The following is a 22,767-nucleotide window of genomic DNA, read 5'->3' on the forward strand; positions in this document are numbered from 1 at the left end:
AAGGAAGTTGCAAGCAGGATGGTGAGGAGTGGTTTCTTTGCATGGAGGGTGGTTGAACCGTGAAATGCATTGCTTGATAGAGTGGTGAGAGCACAAATGGTCAATGAGTTCAAGGAGTGGTGTGATAGTGTTTTCTAGGATGGGCCTCCCATGATGAGTCTTCTGATTCCATGGAGGCCTGAATCATAATAATAAAAGTAATGCCTGAACGTATTCCACAGGTCAAGAAATTTAAATAAAGTGATGTGACATGGAATTAAACTGTTTTTAATTAAACTCACCTGCTCAAAGGATTTCAGACCAGCTTTCCTACCTATTGATGTTATTTCATCCAAAATCACTTTCTTTAATATCTAAGTAAGGAAATGTGCAAGTATATAAATATAAGTATACAAGTATATAAATAAGTATAAAAAAAAACAGCATAAATTGCATTTTAATAAAACTCAAATTAATGTACATAACATGTATTCACCCATTTACAGTGGTAAATTGCAGAAAAAAAAATTATGCAATTTCTTTTTCTTATGATTACCATCAGAATGGCGGCACTTGTTGAGCCGTCTCTCTTCACTGCATGCTGCTTAATTAATGATAGCCTTGAGCAAGCTATCTCTGATTGGGTACCAGTGGAGGTTGAACTGCCCACTCAGTCTCCAAAAGTTAGATAGGACTAAAACGGCCTCTCCTACTCCCTATATATGGGAATAAAAATGCATTAGCTGATTTTTTTTTTTTTTTTTACCACCAGAATTTTCAGCCCAAGTTATCTTGATAATGTACTAGAGGGATTGCTTAAGAGTCAAAGAAGCTAAATAAACTTTAAGACCTCCACATAGCCTTTAAGGAATGTAGAAAACTGACTAGGGTTTATGATAAGTTATGTGTCTGGTCCTCATCTTCATGAGATGTGCCACTGAAATGAACAAGGTAAGGCTGTAAATTTGGGACATAGCCAATAGCCAACAAAAGTGTATTCTGTTTTGGCTTAAAAAAAACCCATGATGGAACAACGCAATGGAATGGCATACTGAACATGGCATCACCTGGTTTAATAAGCTGTCCCACCTGGTGTGGGGTGGGGGGAGGATGCCAATTAAATAAACTTATATGGAATAAAAAAAAATAATAAAATAAAATTTAAAAAATAGCCAAAACACTAAACAAGCAAATATACAAGATAGTGTTCAATCAAATTTTAACTTATCAATCTAAGAGTTAGGTTAGAAATAAGACAGTTGATCAAAGACCACAAATATGAGTTTTGGAAAAAAATTAGTAGAGTTAACAGATACCATAAGTACTAGAATCACATGAAAAATGGAGAAATCTTGTAGGAACTTGACATTTTTAGCATAAAGATGTGTGAGCAGAGCTAATCTAAAAATAGCATGGTCACTTAAAACAGAATGAGAGGGGGAAAGGTTAGTAAATTAGGTGTACAATGCCAAAATGAGAGGAAAGAGACTTGGAAAAAGATCAAGATCTAGGTGGATTGATGCAGTCAGAATTATACTAGAAGACAAATATGACAATACTGTAGTGTTGCCAAGTGGCAGACTAATTTGGATGAAAATTTATAGGAGATTAACAATGTAACCTTAATCATTATTCTTGTTGAGAGGCTTATACGCTGGTTAAACATGATAACTAATATTTAAGGAATTGACAGCGTATACTAGAAATATAGATTAAATAAACTTTAATATATACTTTCCGATATTTCGGCGAACGTCACGTTGCCATCTTCTTGGGAACTTACTACAAAGACACGTGCACACAAGTACTAATAACAGCAAATGAGGGATTCCTTAAATATTAGTTATCAACCTTAATCATGTAACACTCAGAGTATCCTGTACATTCCTTGAGGGTTTATATCAGGTATTTGATGATATTTACATTAAATAACTAATGTAAATAAATAAATAACATGGAGTCTACTCATTGTGGGAGATACTATTATAAATAAAGCACATCAGGTGTGTCTTAAACTCATTCAACATTTCTTTACCCATATGTGTCATCATTTGTGTGAAGGCACCCATGAGGTGAGCGAGTGTGAGAATGACTAAGTGCAGAATATAGTCTCTCAAGCAAAAATACTGAACAGCGTAGTCAATTCTAGAAGTAAAGATGGGTAGGGCCCTGAAAGGATGCTGCAGTTTCTGTATATACTAATACCAACAGCATCAAGAACAAGAGGATGGAGTTTTTGGCAACCCTGCCAAATTATAGGCATTAGTGAGATGCTAATGAAGTAGTTACAAGGATAAAATGCAGAGGGTTTAGTATTTCTGCAGAAGATAGGATAGGGAGAAGGGTACTGCTGATGATGGCAGATGAATTACAGCCAATAAGAATAGGAGATAGGCAGGAGGGTAGCTGTTCATTTGAAGCAGTCATGTATGAGATCAAGGCCAGCAAGACAAAATATACTGTTGATTGTTACTATAGGGCAGAGAGTTCCACAAATTATCTGGAAAATATGCATCGCCAAATTAGTACGAGTACAAGTCGGATGATTATTATGAGGTACTTTAACAATGGAGATACGGACTGGAAGGAAGAAAGATCACATGGCAGGAAGGAAATGGATTTTATATACCTCATCATCATCCACCAATCAGTATTCAGGCGTGGTGGTAAAAGCACTAGAGAAATTGTTCAAAAAGAGAATTCAAGAATGGGTGGATAAAAATATGATAATGTAAGGGACAACATGGCATTGTGAGAAGTCAGTCATGTCTTAGTACAGCTGAGTTGGATAAAAAAAATGGCTATACGATGATTCTGCAAAAGCATCTGACAGAATACCAAACGGAACTCTGTTACACAAATTAGAACCAATGGGAATGGATATGACACTGATTATGTGGATAAGTGGTGGCTGCTGGACAGATCAAAAAGTGGTATATAGAGGGGCAGAAAAAAAAAAAGCAAAAAATCTAGTTCTCACACTCTTACACCACCAGTAAGGTAACCCTTAGTTCTCTCTCATCATACAGGGTGATCAAAATTAAAGTATCCATATTTAAGGCCTTATGGAGCACCATCCCGTGATCCAAATGCTGAAGAAATTTGCAGGATTACATTGTGCATCATGCAGAAAACACATATGAAGAGGGGGAGAGTTCCAAAATTCACCACCAGGGTCATTGTAAACACCAAATGCTGTAATGAGTGATTCTGGTTGTTAATGCTGTCTACAGTGATGGCACTAACCTTTTCCAACATGTTTTGCTTGTGAAGCTCTACTACCTAAACAACTGCAATGCTGTTGCTGCACTCCATTAGTTTCATCGCCTGAACAAATGTCAATGAGGCCCTCTATCTCCACGTGTTCTGCGACAAATGATTAGTCGTTTTGAAGAAATTGGATTGTTGGGAGTTAGACCTGGCAGAGGTTGCAAACCAATTAGTTCACAAAAAGTGAATGAAGTTGCTGCTGCCATTGTGGAGCAAGCCATAAATAACATTTATGGTTCCTTTAGTACATGTTCTGTATTAAGACAGACGGATGTGCTTACAGAACTCTCTGAAAAACTGTATGAAAGCGTGCATTTCTACCCATTCTAGATAATCCTGACATAAGAGTTGCACCTGCAGGACTTTGAAAGTTGATTGATATTTATTTTAACATTCCTTGCTCGAGTGCAGGTGGATGCTGCATGACCATAGGTAATTTTGTGGGGAGACGAGGCTCACTTTCACCTGAACAGAGCTCTGAATACCCATAATTGCTGGGTATAGACTACACAAAACCCACATGCAATCCAACAAATTCCTTTGCATTCACCTGAAGTTACTGTGGTGTGGGTTTACAGCTTCGTTTATCATTGGACCATTCTTCTTTGAGGATATTTGCCAGTCAGGTCCTGTGATCTTTCAGTTACTGCTGAGAGGTTATTGCAATATGATGAACAATTTTGTTGTGCCACAGCTACAGCAGTGCCTGTGCATGGATGCAGTCATTTTCAGGCAGGAATGGAAGTTTTCCACACATTGGTGGATTCATACAGGAGGTTCTTGGAGAACATTTCACAGAAGCTGAAGTGATTAGCCATGTGTTTCCCACTACATGTCATCTCATTCATCTGATCTGATCCCCATGACTTCTGGCTCTGGGGATTTCTCAAAGACAGGGTTTATCAGGATCATCCTGATAACTTGCCAGCACCGAAAGACAGCATAATATAGCATGTGTGCAGCATCAGTCTCGACCAGCTGTGTTCTGCCATTGAACATACAGTGCAAAGGATGCAATTTGTGGCATACTGGGAAGGGCAGCACATTTAACACTACAGCCAGTGAATGCATAAAAGTTAATAAAAATATGTTATGCTTGTGTTGCTTTTCTCCTTATGCACACAGAATTACTACATCCATATTCGGTACACGATCCCAAACCAAATCGCCAACAAACCAAATAACATCATGAAGCGCCGCAGCTGTGAAACAGAAGTTAAAGGGGGAAAAAAGTACAATGTGCAATTTCTGTTGCAACTGGCTGCATACTTCCTGCGCAAAAATAGACAAATTGGTGATAAAGTTTTTTACCAATCTCAACCAGCCCTACTTCTTGTACGATGTGCCTCCCTTCCGTAAAAGAGCTACTAAACCTAAGCAAGAGAGTTGAAAAACCTCGAACAACAACTTAATACTGTGATAGATACTTTCTCCTCCAAAATCAGAAAGTTGGAAACTAAGCTCGAGATACTCTACGACCAGCGCTGGATCGTAAGTGCACCCGTACCAGCTAACGAACTTCATGAACGAATCGCTTCTACAGTACACAGAGTCGCTCGACACTGAAAATAGGAGACTCAACACCATTATCCTGAACTTTCCGATGGAAAACGATGAATCCTTAAAAGAAGATATTGACAAACTAGCAGGAGAATGCAATTTTGATCCCAAAAATATCGTTAAATGCCATCGTTTCGAACCCATAAACAAAAGAAAGGACGGAACAAACTTTCCACGTCTCGTGAAAGTGACCTGCGACAAACAAACACAAATTTATAACAGCGATAAACAACAAGCTAAAGGACATTTGTCCCCAGTCACGCATACATGCCTGACCTGATCTAACCTTTGCCCAGAGAGAACAAAGATGCCAACTCTGGAGACAACTAGAAGAAAAACAATTGGATGATAGATTACAAACAAACCAAAGTGGTGCAAAAACCAAGTGATGCCACTAGTAGCCACCAAAGAGACCAGTGTGTAGGCACTGCATAGGAAACTTGCAGGACCTTTTTCAAATCCATGCCTCACAGAGCCTTGCATATCCACTTTACCAACATCTATGGCCTCAATTCCAACCTTAATAGCATCCAATATCATCTGTAGTCTGCCAAACCCCACCTACTCTTTTTAACAGAAACTCAAAACTCACCTCTTAGGATATTGCAGAATCTCAATGTAAACACAATTGTGGAATATCAGCTGGAGTTTTTGCGAGAATGTGCAAGGGAACTGGCAATGCCTTCGACTATGCTGTTTGTCTCAGCTCTGGTAGAGTTACCAGCACTATCCATCTCAACCTCCCTAACTATACACAATATTTAACTCCTTTTGATCCAAGGGTGGCGTCTGTGCATATATCCGCTCTGACATACCCTGCCAGAGAACACCTAACCTAGAATCGCCCAACTTTGACCTTCTTTCGCTAAAGCTATCCCTCCCCCACTCAGTCAAATTCATCTGCTGTCTCTATCGCTCTCCTAATACCACCAATCATTCTGAGCTCTTTCATTTCCTCTCCCTAAAAGTTGATTTTCTCCAGTCCCACTCTCCTAACAGTGAAATCATCCTCAGGGTGATTTTAACCCTCTCATGCATCATGTCCACTGTGGTGGACGGCTACTATTGGTTTATTTTACAGCTCCACAAGACATGTTTTGTAACCTCTGATACATGCAGTCCACTCCAGTGGATTTCCTCTGCATAATGGTGTTACCTAGTGGCTAAGAATGCGACTTCCACAGTCGTAAATTGCTTTTAATTTGTACTGTGTAGCCAAAGATGGTGGACTTGAAGATAGCAGGTGCACATGGCAGTACAATTTTCACAAGATTATTTTATGGAAAAGCCTCAAGTGTGGTAAATAAATATATTTCAATTTATTATAGTATCTAATGTTACCTGAAATGCAATTTTTTCATTGAAGCTTTATAACTACGTTGATATCATACAATATATACCCGTCCACTGTAGTGGACTGCATGCATGTTGGGTAATAAAAGATCAAGCCAAGTGTTTACACCCTAGTGCTGCTCACTGGACCAAATGCAGTTGAATTTTATAGAAATGACTATAGCTAATACAATAGCTAATGAAAGATAATGTAGAAGAGGACATTGTGTAATGGTCGTCAGATGATGGACTGAGAACGAATCTGATCACAAATGCAATGCCAGTGAATCGATTTTGAAGCGATTATGAGATTTCTGCATTTCACTGACAACACAGCTCTAGACCCCCAACAACACATACAGACTTTTCAAGATCAGGCCCGTACTTCATCACTTACAAAATTCATTTTTGAGACCCAAAAAAACATCAGTCAATTGATGAACAAATAATCCCGTTCAAAGGCTGAAGCACGATAAAGCAATACGTGCCAAAGAAGCCTAAACCGTGGGGGACTCAAAGTGTAGGTTCGTGCTGTTAGCTCTGGTTATGTTTATCGCTTCGAAGTGTACCAAGGAGCGAGTGGTGGAAGAGAGAATATCAGTGAATTTGGTGTGTGTTCCGATGTTCTTTGTCTCTGTGATGATATGATATGATATTCCCATACTAGAAGAACTCAAAAAACATTGCATTTATGGTACTGGAACCTGTCGGGCCAACAGATTAGAGGGGGCTCAATCACAACTACCAACAGAGAAAGAATTGAAAAACGGAAGGCCGGAGCTCATTCAGATCAGTTACGAATGAGAACAATGCAACAATTACGTGGTGGGTAGATAATTCTTCTATCCATATTGCATCAACATGTGCCGGACATCATCCCCAAGACCTAGCTGAATGGTGGAGCAAGAAGGAAAAGAAGATAATCAATATAAGCTGCCCGTTTGCTGTATCATACTATAACACTCATATGGGGGCGGTGTAGACCCGATGGATCAGTGCATAGCACTCTAACAACACCGCCGTCGCAATAAACGATGGTACCTCAGAGTTTTTTCATTTCATCGATGTTGCAGTTGTGAATTCCTGGTTTTTACACAGGATAGCTGGAAGCAATTTTCCCCTTCTGGATTTCAAGACTTCAAATGCAAGAGCACTAATAAATGTTGGCACACATGACCAGACAGGAGTCAAAAGAGGATGACCGAGCTCAAGCCCTCATAGTCTGAAAAGAAGTGCATTCACTAAAGCTCCACCGGAAGTAAGATTCCACGAAGGTAATCACTGGCCAAAGCTGACAAATATCAAGAATGCAAATAGATGGCACGATACACACTACAAAAGAAAAATGAAGTACATTTGTGTAAAGTGCAACAAACCACTGTGCCTGGATTGCTTTGCCAGCTTCCATACGGAAAAATGCATATAGTCTACTACAGTGGACATGATCGAAAATTGGATTGAATGTATGAAAAAAATTGAAATAAAATTTACAGTGTTTTCTTATAATACCAATTGGCTATCCTCTTCCAGTGGTACAGATCCTGCAGGCAGAGATGCTGAAACATTTGCCATGACTAATCACCTTACACAAACTGTTCAAAAGCCAACCAGAATACCAGATAACCCGAACCACTCCCCAAATATCCTAGATCTCTTCCTTACTAATGACCCCTCCAAATATGTAGTGATCCCCTGGGTAATTCTGACCACAACCTAGTGCTCATCTCCTCCCACATGCAACAACGCTTACACAGTCACTCCCAAACAAGAGTAGTTTGCCATTACAACAGTGCCAAATGGGACAGCCTCCGAGACTACTATGCTTCATTCTCATGGTTGGATTATTGTTTCCAGTCTTCCAATCCAAACACATGCACCGAACGTATCACCAAAGTAATCTCCACTGGCATGAAAACATACATTCCCCACACTACTCTGAACTGCCGTCCCCAAATTAAACTTGTTCTCCAAAAGATGTGCCAATGCGGTACAAATGAAAAATGAGGCATACCATAACTGGCTCAAATCAAGAACCCCCATCCTCCTTCAATGCCTATACTGAAGCCCAAAACAGATGCAATAAAATTATCAATGCTTCTAAAACAGAATTTGAACAGGCAAAAAGCAGGAAGCTTGCAGCATGTCCAAATGGCAGCCATGCCTTTTGGTCTCTTGCCAAGGCAATTGGTTGTAACGTTTGCCCTATGCTACTCCCACCTCTATCATACCCAGATGGCTTAATTGCAACATCACCCACAGAAAAAACTAACCTCTTGGCCTCACACTTTGCCTCCAATGCGCACACCGACAATGGAAAATGCCCTCCAGTCATTCCAACTGCCCAACGTGCAATATCCCCTGTTATCCTTTTTCCCAAAAAGATATCATAAACATTGTCTAAATTAGACACAAAAAAAGTCTCCTGGCCCTGATGGCATTCCTCCAATTGTCCTGAAGGTCTGCGCAACAGAACTGTCTCCTATACTATGCTGTCTGTACACATTCTCTTACTCCACTGGTATATATATCCCAAAGACTGGAAACTGGCCCAAATTCAACCCATTCCTAAAAAGGTTGATAAATCACTACCATCTAACTACCACCCTATCTCACTCACTTCAGTCCCATCTAAAGTCTCAACTCCTACTCTACCTCGAAGGTACCCAACTATTAAGCGACCACTAGTATGGATTCCGTCAAAGCCGATCAACAGATCTACTCTCGTACATCACTGGACAAATGCCATGGAGAAATTCGGAGAATTCCAAGTAGTTGCACTTGATATTTCAGAAGCCTTTGACTGGGTCTGGCACAAAGGCTTACTAAGCAAACTCCCATCGTTTGGACTGTCTCAGGACTTCTGCAAATGGATTGCCAGCTTCCTGTCTGGACAAATACTATGTGTAATGGTAGATGGCTCCCTATTCTCTCACCATGCAACTAATGCTGGGGTCCCACAAGGTTCAGTTATCTCACCGATCCTCTTCCTTCTATATATCAATGACCTACTTCAGTTGACCTCTAACCCAATACACAGTTTTGCAGATAACAGCACATTACACTCCTCCCTCTCATTTGACAAATCCTACTCTACACAACTCACTTTGACCCACAGAACATCAACCACCACTGCCCTTAATTCTGATCTCCAAGCCATCCTCCAATCTCGTCAACTTCAACGCTAGTAAAACCCAGTTCTGACTTATCTCTCACAAAAAAAGAACCATTTTCCCCAACATTGTTTTTGATAATACTAAAATTCCCAGACAAGATGAGATTTCTCTTCTCAGAATTACCCTGACATCAAGACTCTCCTGGCATAAACACATCACAACCATTGTACCCTCAGCTTCCAAAAAATGTTTTTCTCTTTCATTCAAGACACTACTTCACCTCTAAACAGCTGTTAACATTATACAAGTCACAAATCCACCCAGCTATCGAATACTGCTCTCACATTTGGAGTGAGGCTCCTAAAAGCTCCCTTAAAATGCTCGACTCAATATCAATACAGAGGAGAGCAATTAAGACTGATAAATGACCCATCTCTCACCAACTCGCTCCCCTCACTTTTACATAAACACTTAGTCTCTGCGACTTGTATATTCTACAAATATTTCCATGGGAAATGTTCATCTGAAACAGCATCAATAATTTCCCCACCCTGTGCTAAGCCCATTGAAACATGTACAGCTGCCACCCAACATCCCTTCACAGTACACCTTGAAACCCACAGAACAAGCAAGTTTCTTTTCCTCCTCCTTCATCCCTGCTACTGCAGTACTATGGAACAGTCCCCCCCCCTGACGTATTTCCCAAGGAATACAACATACAGGCTTTCAAATCAAATGTAAACAAGTTTCTCCTTTCCCAACCCACTACCCATATATGGTACTAACATACTATAGGTTGGCCAGCCAACCTCTCGTATATGGGCCCAACATAAAAAAAAGTATTTTGGTTGAGTGAGCACACCAGAATGACACTTATAAGCACCAGAATTAGATTCAATCTTGAATTAGACAAATCATATTTTGCAGATTATGTCATAATTCTAGGCTCAGAGTGCACTGTAAAAGGACTATGGTAATTTATATATTATTACATAACCCTCCAGGGAGCTCAAAGACTCATCAAGGGAGGGCACCTGCTCTGCAACTGTCTCCACCATTCAATCCACCAACCACAGCTACCATTGTTATCTACACCAACGCCATCTACTGCTGATCATCACCACTAATATTTTGACAGACAATCACAAACATCCATGCCATGGCAGAATTCGAACCCACAGCCTTTTGGCTGGAGAGCAGATATGCTGCCCACTCGGCCAACCAGATCACTCATAACTATATATATAGTTATGATTGGTTTATCAGCTTGATTTACATAAGAATGAACACCTAAAAACTTGAGTTTTTTTTAAGCACTCATTCTTATGTAAAGCAGCATTATATAATTCTCTAATAGCATACAGACTAAGCTCTCCTCATCCTCTCCTGATGCATTCTTGTTTAATTGATATTCTGTTCTCTTTTTTACCTTAACATTGCATGAAAAATGGGTCAAGAAACCTGACCAAACTTCTGGTGATCATGAAACTTTTTTCTGCTATTGTCATTTAAGCTGTAGTAAAAAAGTCGTGAAAATCTAATGGCAAAATCAGTGAATGCACAATGAATTAAAGCTTTACTTAGTAACAGTATCAGAAAAATAAGTTAAAATTATTACAATACCTTATTTTCACAGAGTTCTTCCCAACTGCCTTCAATATTCTTTTCTTTACTCCACTGTGATACTATTTCTTTTTCAGGAACAACTATTCCCACCAAACATGCCTAAAAATATTCCCATACAAAAAATGTGTAAGGAGTTGATATAATGCTACAAGTTCATATTAAAAAGAATTTAAGACATTAAATAGTATGAATTATTTTGTAATAACAAATTTTTTTTAAGTTTAAAAACAGCTCTGCTGGAATACAGTATAAAATAAACTTTATAACGCATGTTTACAATCATCACAAATCAAAATAATCTGTAGTAGGCAAATTTTCAGCTGTGTAGATTTTATGCTTCTGAAAATTGACATCTATCTGGCACCAGTTAACAACTAAACATATTTAACAATGCCTTTAACACTCAGAAGTAGAATTCCAAATGACAGTTACTATGGGTAAATGGTGGCTTAGCTGCAAACATGTTGACATTGCCGAGAGAAACACCAATGTTTTTGATTGTTTCATCTAGTTTCTCTATGAATTACTGAGAAGGTAATAAAACTTGATCATAATTGCATTGAATTATGTTTATTTGGACATATTGAGGAAAAGCTAACCTGAATATTAGTTTGTAACCCAATTTTTTTTTTCCCCCTTATGATTAAACATTTCCCCTATTCCTCAAATATGTGCTGTATGAGAGCTCTTAAGTTCATTTTATGTGCTTTGAAAGCAGTTAATAAATTACAAAATTTGTAATTGTATTTGGCAGTTGATTTTAATACATATATATAATATTATTCACATCAAAATCAGTCTGAACCTATATTTCTTATTTCTCTAATTACTAAATGAGTAAATTGAACTATCACTTGTATAAAAATTTAAGACAAGTTCTTAAATTAAAGTTCTTTCACAAAGGAGTATATTCTTTTTTGTAATAGGAGCATGATTGTCAAATACGCTGTATTCTAGCAGAGCTGCAAATCACTTAACATCCCATAGCGCATGGATCATCACTTTCTTAATAGCTTGCCACATTCAGCTTCATTATAGAACCAGGTAACAAGCTTGTGAGGTGTTAAGAGATAGTCATGTTAACGGGATTTCTGAGGGTCGAATATTGCTGGTTAATTTGCATTTATCAGCTGTTAAACTGAATATATGCATAACTTCATGCCTAAAAACAAACTGGCCATTTCTACAGTAGGTCAGTGCACCATCCTTATTACTTTTATGCCTCAAGTGATCCTTTCTACTTTTTAATGCCCTTCTCAGCCTTGATGTGTTTATATGTAAGTAATTACATGGACACAAAGTGTCCATTAAAATAACATTTAGGAATGTATTAATTTTTATGGATATTTTTGTTTAGGAGTCCCCCCCCCCCCTTTTTATAATGTCATTGGCTTTTTACTCAATTTTTAGGACATTACTGATGTTTTAAAGACATATCTGAAGAATATATGGGAATTAAAATAATTTTGGACATATCTTCGTAGGATGTTACGAGTTGTCTTCTTATTCAGCAGCAGCCAGCATATGGTGATATACATTTGTATAACTTGAAAGGAAGGGGGAGGGATGTGGGAGAGGCAAGAGGTATGCTGATTGTAAAACCCAGGTTTTAAGGGTGGGCTGGGAATTCTTCAGGGAGAAGGTGAAAAATAATAGAAAAATTTTTTGGGAAAAGGAGGAGGATAGAGTATCATGGAACAAGATTAGGGGTGGGACTGACAGGGTGTTAGCCATTTTGGCAGTGCATAGTCTTCTGAGCTTGTAGGAAAAGTGGATGCATGTCGTATTGACTTGTTTTTGTCACCAAAACAAAACAAGACAAACACCAAGCCAACATGACATAGCCTCCACTTTTCCCATGATCTCTGAAGATGCTGCACTGTTGAAATGGCTCACATCCCATCAGTCCCACCCCTAATCTTGTTCCATGATACTCTATCCTTCTCCTTTCCCCAAAACATTTTTCTATATTTTTCACCTTCTTCCCAAAGAATTTCCCAACTCACCCTTAAAACCAGAGTTTTAAAATCAGCACACCTCTTGCCTCTCCCAAATCTATTTCTATATTTCCAACCTCCCCCCCTTCCTTTCAGTCATACAAATGACTATCACCATACGCTGGATGCCGCTGAATAAGAAGACAACCAATAACATCCTACAAAGCTATGTCCAAAATTATACTTCACATATATTCTTCAGATGTGTCTTTAAAACATTAGTAATGCCCTAAAAATTGAGTAAAAAGCCAATAACATTATAAAAAGGGATATTCCTAAACAAAAATAGATATAAAAAGAGGAATATATAACATGAAAATTTTTCCAGAAATAATACCTACATTTAGAAACTATTGAAATAACATCAACACAAAGCATAAATTGATATTTCATTCATATAGCCATTTGGATGGTTAATCAACAAACTTCTTAAATTTCCTTAGGACTATTTAGGAGAATTAAAAGCCAATTGTAAAATTACTAAGCTTAGTGCTATTACATCTTATTTCAGTTAATTTATTTGGTTTGTTATTTCTAATGCAGTGGAAGTGCAAATGCTTATAAAAAAATACAAGTAGCATGATCAAGGAGAGAGAGGCAAGCATGAGGTGGCAATAGATATGGAAGACCTGAAAGGATAGTGTAAACTGTGAATCTCAAGTGAGGATAGAGGCTGCTTGGGGGGGGGGGGGATATGGGAAAGGCATAAGAGGAAGTAAAAGTCATAAAAAATGAGTTGCTTCCTGTGAATGGAAAGATTGGAGTCTTGAAAGGCTAACTGATGTGAAAAGGCAAGAGGTGTGAGAGAAAGTTATTGGAAAGAGAATGATAGCAAGATAAAGATAATGACATTGTCCAGATATAATGCAGAATTGAAGAGGAAAAACATGATAGCAAGAATCAACATGAATGGATGCAGACATCTGGAATGAACTGCTGTTCTCTGGGAAAGTTGAAGTTATGGCAGAAAAAGTAGAGTTGCCAGGGTGAATGGCAGCAGGGATATCCTCTTGTGGGTATAGTTGCTTAGGAGATGGGGGGGGGGACGTATGGTACATTACAGAATCAAATGGAGTCCTCCAGACTATTTGACTATATATATACAGGGTGTTTGGGATAAATTTGACAGTTTCGTAAGGAAAAAGAAAATCTTCTTTGTATCTATTAAATTTAATGAATTGACAAAAAAACATTACAGGCAGAGTTAATTACAATACTATCAACAAGATTTACTCAAAATAACCACCATTAGCATCGATCACAGCTTCAATTCTGCTTCGGAACCTCGAACAAGCTGATGCTACAGTCTCCCTGGGAAGGGCCGCAAAAACTGTTTTAATTTTATCCATTAACTGGGCTTTTGTATTACTGGAAGTGCGATTGGTGTCTTTTTCAACTGCGCCCCATACAAAATAATCCATGGGGTTAAGGTCTGGGGAGTTTGGAGGCCAAACATTTGGACTGGTGAAGTCGTAGAAATTTTCAGACAACCATTTTTGACTTTTCCCAGAGGTGTGGCAAGGGGCCGAATCCTGCTGCCATACATACGGCCTACCATTGGCTACCCTTGTTATCCAGGGCTTGACTACAGTTAGCAACTCCACGAACAAAGCCCGAATTCCAATGCCAGGGTTCTTCAACACCTGTTCCTGCAGATTTGCGAGGAATTCTGCTGTACGAACGCAATCAGATCGTCTGCTAGGGATCTTTCTTCTTGCTACATCCTCGTAGTCACCATTGCAAGTCTCTAGTTCATGCCTGATTGTTTTTACTGTATTCAGGGAGCATTGGGCAGCAGTCGTAATATCCTTATTTTGATGGCGGGCACGAATCATCATGATACAAGTTATTCTCTTCCATGATTCAGGTGGGTTCCAGCTATCCATCCTTTCTGACATCTTGTATATGAATGAAGAAGGGTCCAAACTTTTAAATGAAGAGAAGTGTGTGTTAATACATGTAACTTACGGAAAAATATAATTAATTATAAATATGTCAAATTTATCCCGAACACCCTGTATATATAGGTATAGAAATGCAGTGAGCATGTAACATGTTTATAAAACAATTGTGCTCATCCCATGACTGATAAATAGGAGAATATAAGCATGTATAGCACAAAGTGAATTCACTTATGCACAATTTCCTAGATTTCCATTTTGCATGAAAAAGAAAGGGCACGTGACTGCAGTGAGCACCACCCAACTGAATGAAACACAGAACCACTCTCACTCAATTATCACACTGGTCCTTCTTTGTTTCTGTGTGTTGTGGGAGCCTGTCTCCTTGTATTTTGTTGCTATTATTGCTCAACTGTTTATCTACCAAAAATTGAGTAAAACCAAGTGAAAAATCTAATAAAGAAGCATGTCAATGATGAAATTGCAGGCAAAGATAGAAAAGCAGCAGAAGCAAAGTATGAAATTCTGAAATGCTTTGAACAAATACATGCACTAAAGGCATGAATGACATAGCAAGCAATCAGAAAAAATGCTGAGAAGTTTTTTTTTTTTTTCAATCAGTAACAATCACAAGTGCAGCAAAATCAATTAGATTAAGACAAAGAATTGGAAGAGATGGAACTGAAGAAGTGTATCCTTTAATGCCAGCTGTGGCTGGTTTAATAATTTCAGAAAAAGCCACTGTTTAATAATGTAAAATTATGAAGTGGAGCTATAAGTGCAGATATAGAGCAGCAAAGGCATTTCCACTGATAATGCTGAAAAAAAAAAAAAACTGAGGAAGAAGGCTATACATATATTGTGGAGGCTAGGAATGGAGTAAAGACTGCATGATGTTTGGCAGTCACTTTTACCCAATTTCATTATTTTATAGGCTTTGATCCTGTAAAGGAGTTTTCCCAAAATAAAAGAGCAAACTATATTGCTCTTGCAAAGCAGGAAAGGTTTGATGAAGTGGAAGAAGATGGACAAGTTACTTCAGTCACATGCAAAAGAACTTGATAAGAAATCCAGCAAGCTAACATAGAACAGCTTTCCACTACAGAGTTAGTTTGGAAAGCATTCGAGAAAATGCATGTGGTGCGTGGTAGATAACGACAATGCAGAAAGGTGCAGAATAGCACTTATGGTCTATTTTGGAGCCATGTAAGCAGCTTCTTAAAAGATGGAACATGGCAAAACAACTAGAACTAGATGTCTTTAAGACAATATTTATGAAATACAGAAAACTAACCACAATCCTGAAAGTCTCTGTAATCAATTTCATCCAGTCTTCATCTGCATCTCCTCTATCTGTCACTGTTATCACTTTCTTCATAACTCTGCTGCTTCAACCACTTCATGTCCTTTCTATCAAGATGTCTTCACTTATTATCATTATTATTCAGGAACTCCATGGAGTTCACAAGAATTATTGTGGGAAGCCAATTCTAGCCAGAAAGTATCATACCACTCTTTATCATTCACCATTCGTGCTTTCACTACCCCATCATGCAATGCATTCCACAGTCCAACCACTCTCCTTGCAAAAAACCACTCCTCATCCTCTTGCTCACCGCTTCCATTCGTAACTTCCAAGGATGACCTCCTATCTTCACTCCACCAGGGCCGGCTCTACTGACGGTGCAAGACGTGCATTTGCATGGGGCGGCAAAGTTGGTATAAACTATAAGAAAAATAAGGGAGAAGGGGCAGCAAATTCCTAGGGGCAGCCCTGCTTCACTCCTTTCCCATATTCTACCATACAAAAAATCTCCCTAGTGTTAATTCTATAACTACCACCCCTTTAAACTTCTCAATATCAGCCTTTCTATCTTCCAAACTCAGCAGTCTCCACAAGTCTATCTACAGTTTATCCTCATAACTAACACTGTACAGTCCTGATATCATTTTTATTACCCACCACTGCACCTTCTCCAAGAATAATTTATAACTTTCAAACTCTAGTGACCAAATCCGAGCATAATCCAGATGTGGTATGATCAGAACTTTACACAATGGAATCGCCACTTCTTCTCTGCTAAGTCCTCAGTACTACACATATCTTCTAGGTTACTCTCACCACCTTTGCAATATGTTCCCTAAATTTCAAGTTTCTATCAATCATTACCCCAAGGATCCTCACTTCCTCCAGTACAGTAGCCTCCATAGCTCAGTCAGTACAGACTGAGCCCTTTGGTTGGAAAGACCTGGGTTTAATTCCCTTCCGTAATGCGAGAAACCTTTTGGCCTCTTTTGACCAAAGGTGAGTTAGCCAGTCTCATATGGAGATAGCCCCCCGAAACTCAGGTTTTTCATCCTCCAGAACAGACAAATTAGCCCCATGAACACATGTATTTACAATCACGAATACTTAAGACCCAGCAATAGGCTTAATTCATCAGCTATATGCCGGTCCTGAGCTTGGAGTACATCACTGGATAAAGGAGACTCACAGCCATTGTATCATCATATGCTAAATAAAATAAAATCCTCCAGTACAGTTCCACCACCAGAGTATGCAGCCTCCTGCCAATGGGTTCCAAACTTCAAGACATTACATTTAGTTGAATTAAATGTCTTCCCATCTCTCCAAGCTTATTCAAATCCCCCTAAATGCCCACTACATTGACACTATTACTAATAACACTTCCCAGCTTCACATCTGCAAACAACTAAATATCTCCCTGCAATTCATTGACAATGCCATTCATATAAAGATTAAACAATACAGGTCCCAGTATTGAGCCTTGTTAATCCCCACTTTGAATCCTTTTCCTTGATACCGTTCCCTCTCATCTATCAGAACCAATCCCCATTCCAATTTCCTAATCTGCCATCTAAAACCCATATGCTATAACTTAAATATCAGTTTATGTCAAATGCCTTTGTAATAAAGGCAGTATATGCCTTTTCCTCATCAACTACTCTTGTTACTTTATTACAAAAGGCAATTACTAAAACAAGAGGACATCCTTAACAAATCTATGTTGACCATAACAATAACATTACCCTCCTCTGCTATATATGATCTCTCATTGATTTCTCCAAAACCTTAACTACAGAAGAAATATAAATTAGTGTATAGTTTAAACTTTTAAATTTGCCTAATCTTTATGAGAGAAATTAGTCAAAAATTAGATATATACAGGAAATATGGAAGACCTGAAAGGATAGTGGAAGGACACTGCAAAATCTAGCAGAATTAAATACAGGTAGCTTGGTATCGATAACTATATACAGTCACTGATGCACCAACCAGTATTCAATGCTCAGCATTTACTAAATATGAATGGATCTGAGAGCTGGATCAGAAATAAGAGTTGATCACAAATATGAAATTTCTGAGAAAGATTAGTGAAGTGTAATCCATGATAATCATATTAAAAATAGATAATAATAAGGAACCTGTCATTGTCAGTTCAAGATATGTGAGCAGACCTAATCTAAAGTTGCATAATCACTTACACAGACAAGAGACAGGTGTGTGATGCTAGGATTTCACAAGAAGACTTAAAGGAAAACCAAGATCTGGGTAGACTAACGCAGTTACCAATGCATTAGGTGACAAAAAAGATCTCATAATAATGGAGACAGACAACAGGACAGTTTGATGAAAATTAGTGATAGGAAGGAAGGTTAGTAGAAATGCAATGTAAAGATATTTTGATATATATTGAGAATTATTCTTGTTGAGAGGCTTATACGCTGGTTAAATATGATAACTAATATTTAAGGAATTGACAGCGTATACTAGAAATATAAATTAAATAAACTTTAATATATACTTTCCGATATTTCGGCAAACTTCACATTGCCATCTTCTTGGGAACTTAATACAAAGACATGTGCACACAAGTACTAATAACAGCAAATGAGACTGAAGCTAGGAAGCTAACGTTTTCCTAAAGTCCTGATGGTGCCCCCTGGCGGGCTATATTGGTAGTTCTTGGCCTTTTGGGCTGAAGTTCTTCTGATAAAAGTTTCCCAAATTTGGGGCAGTCTCATGCACCCAAATTTGTTGAGGTTTGGCATGTTCCTAAGGGCCGAGGCTGATTCCATGAATAGTCTTTCATACTTGAATTTGCTGCGGTGTATTACTGTGGCTTTCTTCCATCTTATTCTGTGGCAAGTATCCAGAGCATGGTCTGCAAGCCCAGAGTGGCTGTACTGGTGAAATCGGATGTAATCCTTGTGTTCTGAGATTCTGATATTTGCTGTCCTGCCTGTTTGGCCAAAGTAGGACAATTTACAGCTGCAAGGGACCTGGTATACACCAGGTAAGTCTAGGGGAAGTGGTTGGTCTTTAGTGGAGCAGATAAGGGATGCCAGTTTACTATGTGGTCTGTAACAAGTGGTCAAGTCATGTTTTTTTAAGATTTTATTGATTTTTTCCGAGGTGCCTCAGATGTAGGGAATGGTGATAGATTTAGAGTAATCTTTTCTTGTGAAGGGGAGGGGGGTGGTGGGTTGTGGATAACTGGGTTAAGTATTTTTTGGATTTTTTTTTGGGGGGGGGGGTAGCCATTGGCTGAGAAAGTGTCACGGATGTGATTTAGTTCAGTGGTTAGGGCTTGATCATTTGAACAGATTATTTTTGCCCTGTTGAATAATGTCTTAACTCCATATTGTTGTGGGGGGGTGATGGGATCCCATCACCCCCCCTCACATCCAAATCCAAAAAATACTTAACCCAGTTATCCACAACCCACCACCCCTCCCCTTCACAAAAAAGATTACTCTAAATCCATCACCATTCCCTACATCCGAGGCACCTCGGAAAAAATCAATAAAATCTTAAAAAAACATGACTTGACCACTTGTTACAGACCACACAGAAAACTGGCATCCCTTATCCGCTCCACTAAAGATCTACCTGGTGTATACCAGGTCCCTTGCAGCTGTAAATTGTCCTACTTTGGCCAAACAGGCAGGACAGTAAATATCAGAATCTCAGAACACAAGGATTACATCAGATTTCACCAGTACAGCCACTCTGGGCTTGCAGACCACACTCTGGATACTCGCCACAGAATAAGATGGAAGAAAGCCACAGTAATACACCACAGCAAGTTCAAGTATGAAAGACTATTCATGGAATCAGCCTCGGCCCTTAGGAACATGCCAAACCTCAACAAATTTGGATGCATGAGACTGCCCCAAATTTGGGAAACTTTTATCAGAAGAACTTCAGCCCAGAGGCCAAGAACTACCAATATAGCCCGCCAGGGGGCACCATCAGGACTTTAGGAAAACGTTAGCTTCCTAGCTTCAGTCTCATTTGCTGTTATTAGTACTTGTGTGCACGTGTCTTTGTATTAAGGTCCCAAGAAGATGGCAACGTGACGTTTGCCGAAATATCGGAAAGTATATATTAAAGTTTATTTAATTTATATTTCTAGTATACACTGTCAATTCTTAAATATTAGTTATCATATATTGAGAATATAGCAAAAAATTTGATATGACTGAATAAAAAACATGCAGAGTTCAAGAAATACTGTAATCCTATAGCAAGTCTTTGGATCCCATAGAGATGCCCATGCAGGTAAATAACAATTAACTTCTGTATTGTGAATAGGACATAAAACAGCAAACTAGTGTTTTCTTGCTGAGGACACCATATGATGCAAGAAAATTATCTAAAAGTATACATAAAATAAATTCATACACAAAATTTATTTTCAACTAATTATGCAAAATCTTAATTACCTTTAAACTTTCCCCATGAATGAAGATTTGGGCTACAAATGGACTTCGGAGATAAATATTTTCTATTTTTTCTGGGACGACATATTCACCCTGAGAAAGTTTGAAAATATGTTTTTTCCTGTCCAAAATTTTTAATGTTCCATTCTGAAAAGAGAGCAAATTGAAGCTTATAATTTTGACAGCCAAAGAGAAAATAATCAAGTATTTTAAAAAATAATATTCAAAAAAGTTCCAAGGGCAAATTTCCTGATGAATGTCATTGTTTTAACAAATGGCAATTTACTACAGACTATCCAGAGCATGAACTGACACTGCAAAATCTAGCAGAATTAAATACAAGTAGCTTGGTATCAATAACTATATACAGTCACTGATGCACCACCCAGTATTTAATGCTCAGCATTTACTAACTACTGTGAATACATACAATCCATGTATGTAACATATATGGACCTCTAAAAGGCAGTCAATGGCACAATATAGTTTCTCCCGGTTGTCAATCTCACCTTCTCGTAGGTTAGCTTGTTTCTACAAAATGATACCTTCTTAGCTGGAGTAAATGCCAACTATACTAAGTGGTAGATGATCATCACTCAGTGAAATATCACCATCTGGCTTATTGGAAGCCTGAAGTGCATGTCATGTATGGTCTCCAGAACAGGGGAAATTCTACTCCTCCCCCCTCTCCATGCACGTATGAGTGATACATTTCAAGAGTCTTGAAAAGTATCACAAAAGAGTCTTCCATACAATATTTAAAGATCCAAAACATTCTCCATTTCAAGAGCACATCAGTAAAAACAGGGGTGCTCAAGCTGGCTACCAGATAGCACATAGACCTGAACCTGTTGGTAGCAAGTCTGGAGGCTTCTCACAGTCAAATGGTGCATAATTCCACTGTCACATACTGTCAGATCATGCCTGAAGAGGGAATTCGAGTAGAGATATATGAGAGGCACTGTCAAGTGCCACAATATGGCAAGAAGACTGGTTGCTTTTTCTATGGGTGTTATATGTCCACGAGTCTTGTCTCACTGTACATCCCTGCCCTATCCTTCTAACCATAAATGAGCTTATAATTAATCATACAAAGATTAGCAGTGACACTGACAAAAATCTCCCTCAAAAACCTATCTCAAGAAATAGAAACAGACCAATCACGCCAGAATCCCCACAATAAAATCACTTTCACATCCATTTACTAACATGTGGCATAAACACATGTTAAGTGACATTCACCATCATGTACAGTCATCCAGACCCAACATCTTATTCCTGACAAACCCAAATTGCAGCTACATCCACTACAATCCATTTCAATTTCTTTTTTTTGCCACAATGGTGATACCTATGCCTTTGTGAGATCTGACATCACTGACAGAGAATGGCTAATTTAAAATTTCCTGGTTTTGACCTCTTGCTCAAGGTTTCCAATGCCACATTTAGTAAATTTATTTGCTGCACCTCTTCACCTTCCTCTCTCTGAAGATCAACCATCACTAGATATGTGCCATGAAAAGGTTCTTAGAAATGTGCTGTTGCTCTTGACATTTCCCCAAATCCCCCCCCCCCAAGTTCCGGACTGTTCTCTTCCTCTCTAAACTTTAATTTCTTTCCGACTTCTATGCCAAATGCTTTATTTTCATGATTTAAATCAAACTTGATACTGTCATTTTGTTTCTTCTTAGCCCTAATTTCAATTTAACTTTGGCTATCAATAATTATAGAAATTAGATATTTTTATGAAAGGATTTAAAAAAAAAAAAGAAGATTGAAATGAACTTACAGGTAACCACATGCCAATATCTCCTGTATGTAGCCAACCATCTATGTCAAGAGCAGCAGCTGTTTTTTCTGTATCTTTTAAATATCCTTGAAATACACTAAGTCCTTTTACACAAACCTGAAACATTTAATATTTTATATTACATAAGTTTATATATAAAAAATATGAATTATTATAAGTTGAAAAATTCAATGTGTGCTGGAAGATAAAAGATGAATTTAGAATCAAATTGTAAGCTACTGTAAAAAAGATTCTTTGTACTTTTAATAAGCTACTGTAAAAAAGATTCTTTGTACTTTTAATATCAAATACAGCAGTACAGATATTTAGTTATCTTTCATACTAACCAGCTATTCGATATATAGATACATTTGAGTATTTGCTAGCACAACAATATATCTACAAAGAAGAATGCAACTCAAAATATTTATTGCATTTGTAAAAGGATCATG

At 38.2% G+C, this 22,767-nt stretch overlaps 1 protein-coding gene across 5 annotated transcripts in view; it reads right to left on the reverse strand.

The window, feature by feature from the left end:
* LOC150099504 (long-chain-fatty-acid--CoA ligase 1-like) overlaps positions 1–22,767 on the reverse strand; it is a 360,710-nt gene that overhangs the window by 10,961 nt on the left and 326,982 nt on the right. For all 5 annotated transcript variants that reach the window (XM_090403665.1, XM_090403662.1, XM_090403664.1 and 2 more), the window contains 4 exons: positions 22,316–22,432; positions 20,530–20,673; positions 10,878–10,979; positions 282–353 (listed from right to left, as the gene is read on the reverse strand). In XM_090403665.1, coding sequence (XP_090259791.1) covers positions 282–353; positions 10,878–10,979; positions 20,530–20,673; positions 22,316–22,432 — 435 coding nt within the window. The remainder of the gene's footprint in view (positions 1–281; positions 354–10,877; positions 10,980–20,529; positions 20,674–22,315; positions 22,433–22,767) is intronic.

The sequence above is a fragment of the Typopeltis vanoorti genome, chromosome 14 (genome assembly GCF_054136105.1).
Source record: "Typopeltis vanoorti isolate ZY-2024b chromosome 14, IOZ_Tvanoo_1.0, whole genome shotgun sequence".
Taxonomy (NCBI): Eukaryota; Metazoa; Arthropoda; class Arachnida; order Uropygi; family Thelyphonidae; genus Typopeltis; species Typopeltis vanoorti.